This window comes from Bombyx mori, chromosome 9 (assembly GCF_030269925.1).
Source record: "Bombyx mori chromosome 9, ASM3026992v2".
Classification (NCBI taxonomy): domain Eukaryota; kingdom Metazoa; phylum Arthropoda; class Insecta; order Lepidoptera; family Bombycidae; genus Bombyx; species Bombyx mori.
The window spans coordinates 15,763-22,989 of record NC_085115.1 but is presented as its reverse complement, the minus strand read 5'-3'; the positions used below and the strand labels follow the sequence as shown (position 1 = coordinate 22,989).

General features: G+C 42.3%; 1 protein-coding gene across 8 annotated transcripts; it reads right to left on the bottom strand.

Annotated features, from left to right (window-relative positions):
* Nucleotides 1-360: 360 nt before the first annotated feature.
* On the bottom strand, nucleotides 361-6,799 carry PGRP-S1 (peptidoglycan recognition protein S1). Of its 8 annotated transcripts, none has more exons than XM_062669974.1 (6): nucleotides 5,030-6,799; nucleotides 3,916-4,114; nucleotides 3,132-3,494; nucleotides 1,642-1,840; nucleotides 1,335-1,453; nucleotides 361-681 (listed from the first exon to the last, which is right to left on the bottom strand). In XM_062669974.1, the coding sequence occupies exons 3-6, from the start codon at nucleotides 3,265-3,267 to the stop codon at nucleotides 479-481; spliced, it is 657 nt and encodes a 218-aa protein (XP_062525958.1). In that variant the 5' UTR covers nucleotides 3,268-3,494; nucleotides 3,916-4,114; nucleotides 5,030-6,799; the 3' UTR covers nucleotides 361-478.
* Nucleotides 6,800-7,227: the final 428 nt, after the last annotated feature.

Here is a 7,227-nt window from a genome sequence, read left to right as displayed (position 1 = left end):
CTAGCTGCAGTCAAAGCAAAGGTACCCTTCGAAATCGTCGAACGGGATTTGACAAACATTGGTCCAAAGATGTCTTTTTAATGGATCTGCTAACGGATATCTCTATTTGTGCCGCTCAGCGTCAATGCTACAAGAGGCATGTACGTGTGGTGTGAGAGACCATTGAAATACAAAAAGACCTTAAGTGTGGAACAAACTGCAATACCTCAAGATAGCATTAATTTGTTCTGTGGGAAACGAAACTCAAAAGTCTAGAAATAATTTTATATGAAAGTCCGTCTCAAGACAATATCCAAATGTCAACGAAACTGAGCTTAAGTATTCGAACCAGGGTAAACAGTGTAATTAAAAAACAGCCAGTTTTAATTTTAATTTATAAGTAGTTTAAATTATATTACGCGTAAATACTATATGAGTTGACACTTGTCCAAGATCTGAACACAACAAGAACGGCGCTATGCGATACGCTGTGATAATGTTACGCGTTCTTGATGGAGTCCACGTTCTCCAGCCACTCAGGCCAGCGTCGTATCTGGTTGTAGAGCTTCCGGCCGGGGCTCTCAGAGGCAATGAGCTGTCGGTGCGCCACGACGCGGTAGTCCCCCGCGAGGTGGCCGCGCTCCACGCCGCAGCGCAGCAGCGACCGCAGCGCCTCCAGCATCGCGCCGCTCGGCTCGTCCGCTGACACCACAAGCATTTCGATCATCGCACTAGCTTTATGTTGACATACTCATACCCAGCAGCGTAGTCAAAAGGACAACTCGCGATGTACTCGTCATACAAGGTGCACGCATCACGCACTCTGTGGGGGCTCAACCTTGTACACACATGTTGAAGACTAATTTCCACGATAAATATAAAGATGGTGCTTTAAACTAAAACCAGCGTGATTATTACATATGTACGTATTCCTTTTTATTTTAACGTATTAAAGGTCGGGCTGGTGTTAGTCGCTAGCAACCGGCGTTAATCCGAATCCATTTACAAAGTGATTGCCGTTACTCATCGTAAAACATCGCAATTGCTGCATAACGGTAACCGGAGTCCCACCCTCTAACCGCGGCAGAAATAGTCAGGGGAGCGGTACCGGCCCGTGCGTCTCTGTTCCAAAACAACATTGCGTTGCTTCTTAAAGTATGAAATGATGGTTTCTAGTGCAGTTAGACTATCACCCTTTTTTGGGCAATAGCTGATGGTGACTTATTATCAGAAACATCTTCCGTCTTAGCTGCAGGGTATTTTCCATCCGATCATATCAGTCACACAAAATGAAGGATGAAGATCGTTTTCACGTGCGCGAACTCTAGACGGAATATGACTGTGGAGGGACTCACTGTTGAAGTTGCCGATGAATGCGACTCCGATGGACCTCGAGTTGTACCCGTAGGTGTGCGCGCCGACGTGCAGCCAGCCGGAGCCCTCGTACACCTTGCCGTTACCTCCCACCAGGAACCTACACATGAGGCGACATCGTCACGAATCGTGTAAGATTCATTCAGAAAGTTAATTAGAAGTGTTGACTTGCGTTACCGCAACATTAATCATGTCATTAGTCATAAAAATGAATCAAACTCTCAGACCGTCGCTGTTCATTATTATTATAGAATCAGGTATCGTGCAGTAGTCGGTGCGTATACTGACGAGGGTCCGATGTCCCAGTATTGCAAGGCCTCCATGTGGTTGGTCTGGATATTCCGCACGAGCTCCTCGCAGCCAGCGTCCGTCCTGCAGAAGGGTGTGACTGTGTGCTGGACGATGACGAGGCTCACGGGCCGCGCCAGGTACGACACGTGCACCGGGATCAAACCGTCCCATTGCTTTTTACTGACGACGTCGCAATCTGAAACAAAATTAAAAAGTTGACGCCGTGTTGGAGCACAGGGGGCGGTTGAGTGACAGGCGACGTATGAGCAACGCAAGTGAGCCTGTCCGGCACCGCACACTCCATAAGCGATGTTGAAGGATACATCACACGCATCACAACGGTACTACTGGATCACACCAATTCCCAGTGCGCGCAAGCTCCCTAATCGCGAGCAAAGCGCAGCTCCAGAGTGCAGCCGTGACCCTCGGACAGTGGACCAGCAAAAAGCACAACGATGCTCTTTCAAAGGTGGAACTCAACCCATTTCTCCTACCGCATTAGGCGTAGAAATCTCACACCCCCGATCACCCTCTTCGGCCAACCCATACGCTGGGCTAGGAAAGTTAAGTACCCGGAATTTACCCTGAATCCATCCACGATATGCCGCCCGCTTATGAAATCGGTCCGTAACCGCGCAGCACTTATTCCCTGTAGACTTTATCCCATGATTTGCAAGCGGAGTAAAATGTCCCTTCGGAACAAGGTGAAACTTTGCAACGCTTGCATAAGACCCGTCATGAAATACGCGAGCTTGGTGTTCGCTCACGCTGCCCGTACCAACATGGACACTCCTTACTGTCCTCGAATCCCTTTTTAGCAGGCTAACCGTCGGAGCATGCGTGGTTCGTGAGGAACGTCGACTTACCCGACGATCTGGGTCTTGAATAAATCCGGAAACATCTGAAGTTAGCGTCGGAACGGTACTTCGATAAGGCTATACGTCATGATAATCGCCTTATCGTTGCTGTCAGGAGAAAGGCAGAAGTCAGACGCCCTAGACACGTCGTTACGGATCCATCCAAAAAAAAGCACGCGCAAGGAAACGTTTTCAAAAGGTAGTTAAAATGAAAATATGCAATAACAATGACCAATGGGTTCAATTTTATCTGATAAGCTGTTGATGTTTACAGAAATAATATACTCATAGTAGGTAATGGGTCATGTACGGTAACAATTATAAAGTACAACCAAAATATTTTGTTATTGTTTTTATTCAGTTACACATTTATAATCGCGCTTTTCAATGGCCTAGCCTTGTCTCAACCACATGTTGAATATAATAATTCAGCACTGGAAAAAATAAATAAAGTCAAACTCCAAGCTAATTTTTGTTACTACGTGTTCACGCAACATATTGCAACAAAGTCTAGAATTAACACTTTTTTTTAAGCTCGCGCGGCTTTTCATCTTTTTAAAGTTGTGTTGCTGGTCATGTATGGTAGTATAAGTTATGTACGTCTTCGAATGAATATATGAATGGTCTTACCGGCTGCTATTTCTGTGAGAAGCGAGCTGAGAGCGAGCGCGAGTACAACTGCCGAGTGGAGGCGGGCCATGTCGAGGAGCGGCGCGTGCCAGCACGTCAGCACGCGGCATGCGGCCCACACTCTCGCGACCCTCATATATATAACGTGTCTGCACAACTCAGCGGTGACGTCACCAGACGCAGGGATTTCCACGCCGAATCATTTTATTATGTTCCTTAAATTTATGTATCGATTTGTGTTTTCGATCGCACTAATAGTAAAACTAAATGAGCTTATATGATACTTATCAATCAATAGCAGGTTTATTAATACTTATGTTTCTTAGTTTTCATTTTCCTTACTTTGTTTCTATCCTGTGCTACCTATAAATATGGTGTATGAATACATAAAAAAAGATCGGTAAGTGTTATTAATCCGTTTTCGTGGAATGTACCAGTAACGCCACAGGTTTATAATAAATGATAATAATTTGAAAGAAAGAATCGATATATTGATCTCAGTCTGTCGGAGTGTCGCTGGATCGTTATTGGATCGATTGAGAATCGGAACACACATCCCTAGACGGAGCGGCTTATCTTGGTTGTTGGTTTTTGAACTGTAGATGTGCCCTCGGCGGCCGCCCCGCACCGCACCGCACCGCACCGCACCGCACCGCACCGCACCGCACCGCACCGCCCCGCACCGCACCGCACCGCACCGCCCCGCACCGCACCGCACCGCCCCGCGCGTCGTCGTGTGCTGCGACGCTCGGACGCCTCGTCAACATCTCTCTCGTCTCATTACCTGAATCTTTATTTCTCTTATATTCCTCAAATGAAGTGAGTTTCTATTATCGGAGTATAACACTCATTTTGGTAAATAGTTGTGATCCGTCACGCGCGGTGGCCGAGCTCCGCGCAGAAGTCACGCGTCTCGACTTGAGGGTTCCTCCAGCCGCTGCACGGTGCGACTCGTGCGTCAGGGTCATAAGCTCGTTGCGTTCCTGTAGAGACCAGGACGAAACGCCTCGCCTTAGCAATACATGTTGTCCGTGCCAAATACTTACAGTACTAGACGAGGTTCGTATCGTACTGCTGATCCTTATCACAGTTTGATGACTTTACATTATTACAACAGAGTAATGTCAGCATTTTCACAACCTTTTATTATTTGTTGTGAAACATCTATATATATGCATTTCATATGCATTTTGTATCGTTTCTTTGTGTCTGCGTCTGTTAAGCGACACAAGGCACACCCTGCCGCGACCGTCGCGCTGGCGATCGCGGCACACGCTTATTACAAAATGTTTTTTTGTTATCCTATCAATTTGACGCAAATGGTCCAACAATGTTTTGATGGTAGCCTTGAAAGCTGCTGCGGACTCGGCAGTAGATGTGGTATCGACAGCTTCACTATCGGCCTTCATTGACATTGCGGATATTTTTTTCCACATCGGAAGCGTCACAACCAGTTGTGCGGCATTACTAGTATTATTATTGCGACGCAACTCGTATCCCGTTATTACTCATATTCATCGTGTCCATATTGCTGACAAACTTACAAATGTACTGAGAAGAAAACACTAATCAATAAACAAATGACTGAATTTTAAAATAAAAATCATTTTAATTTAGAATTTATTATCAGCCATACATAAACTAGCTTTCAAATGAGCAGTGTTGTAACACGGCAACGTCATAATAATATGGAAAAAATACCTATTAATATGTATAATTATAATGTGAAAATTGCCACAAGCCTTAAGACAGAAGGCTGTCGGCAGGATTAGGCAGGGCGTCTCTCCTACGGCCCTTGAATAATTACACGAATTTATAATTTTCTACTGGCTTCATCCGAATTGCCGTTTTATTCTTTGATCGTGGAAGACAGTCGTGAGCGTGTGCTAATTACGTACCCTCATTCACTAGAGACATTGGTACCTGCCTGCCTGCGGGCTTGAACACAGCACACCGGGCGCCTCTAACGAGTTATGTTATACAATTAATAAACTAATGACAATTGTTATTATAATATTATAACAGGATCCCCAAATTTACACGGAGTTGGGGAATCCCGGAGATATCGCTTGGCAGCGATTGTGTTAATTGAGTTTTTTGATCTTCTCGTACAAGGTCAAGGAAGATGATGACGCGCGCGCACACCGCTGCGCTGTGGAACAAAATTAAATATAAAACACGCATTAATATTCAATTTAAACGTAATGTTGCAGTAGATATGTCATCGTAAGCCGCACTATATTGTAGTAGTATAATCGTGGACAGAGGCGGCACAGGCGTGAGTGTGTGTCCAGTCGCCCAGTGACAATATGGTGCCACGACAACTACATTACCTACACTAATTGTATGTTGTATTGTTTCTAACTATTGTATTAGGGCTGTTATTATGTAGGTATTAGCTACTGCCGCGACTTCGCCCGCAACATAGAGCAATTATATATGAAAACATAAAAGCTAACCACGTAAGATTATTGTACGTGAACACACACAAATAATCTCTTTTCTATTTATAGACTTAATATGAATTCCACATATTAATAAGGTTTATAAAATAAGATAAAAATCAATGCCATTAGCGCCATCTATCCGGCACTAACGTAATGTTGCCCTTTACAGATAGGTGGGTACTCAAAGAGGAGGTTTATGTTTATGTTTATCGACCCCCTGTGCAATAAGTCGGTAATCGAAAAAAGCAAATTTTACAGGAAAAATATTGACTGTTTTTCTTAATAACTTTCTAACAACTGGGACTATTACGGTCATTGAAACAGCAAATGAAAGCTATTTTTATGAAATACTATTTTGCCATCTGATTTAAATTATATGCTTCCTGTTGGCTGCAATATGAAAATATATTTTTTACAGTATCAAGAAAAGTTTCATTATTCTGCAATAGTAAGTTACGGAATTATTGTGGTAGGTTTTATGAGGTTGTGTGAAAAGTGTTGAATTGTAGCAGCACACTATCGACTTTTATAAAGTTTATTATTATTATAGCTAGTGAACATAATAAATCGTAACCAAGTTATTATAGTAATTTATGTAATATATATGCGAGATATACCGTACAGATAAAATACAGTACTGAATAGAAAATTTAACAGCTTTTTCATATTACCGTTCAAAACAAATATAGCTTTGAAAAAAAATAAACCATGGTTTTTATTTGAAATATATTTATAATCATGAGTTTAAGCATATTATATATTAGAGCATATTATATATACACATGATGCTAAGGCTGGCTGGTACTTTGCACAGAGAGTGAGTCTGGCTGTCCAACGAGGCAACGTAGCCAGTATCTTGGGGACTGTGCCTCCTTCAAGCGCGTTGGAAGATCTGTTCTACTGTGTGGGTTGAGTTATGTTAAGTTATTTTGATTTGACTTTTTGTTAATAAAAAATAAATTTATAAAAAATATATTAGAGTATTATAATAATATTAAAGTATATTTTATAGTTTTTTAATTTAAATTAGATATATTATATTTAAATATAATTTATATAAATTATAGCCATAATCAACTATACAAATTAAATGTAAGTGTTTCACTTCAATAAGTGTTTCTAGAATTTCACACTGATTTTGTTTAATCAACTATTCATCTTATTCAATAATATTGATGTAAATAAAAAACAATAGAAACATACATTAAAAAAATCAACAATAAACTTTTCATTTTTGTCTGCTTTAAACATTAGTCCAGGTCTCCCAGTGAGCGTAGAGGGAGGGGGTCAGAGGGGGATGTTAAGGTTATCGCAAAAATATTTAGAGAGCACGTCTTTGTGAAGTCACCACGGGAGCCGCCACAGGCTATATGGATGAGGAGGAGTTGAGCACTCGGTTCATAGCAAAAAATGTAAAAAAAGCCATAACGAATATGTCCAGAGGTAAATCTCCGGGCCACGATAGTTTGAGCATAGAACACTTGCAGTACGCCGGTCCACATATATCGCGAGTTCTGGCGATGCTTTATACATTCTGTGTGGGGCATTCATACTTACCTGCAGAGATGATGAAAACGGTGGTAGTGCCAGTAGTGAAAAGCAAAACCGGGGATATATCTGATAGAAATAACTATCGCCCCATCTCACTA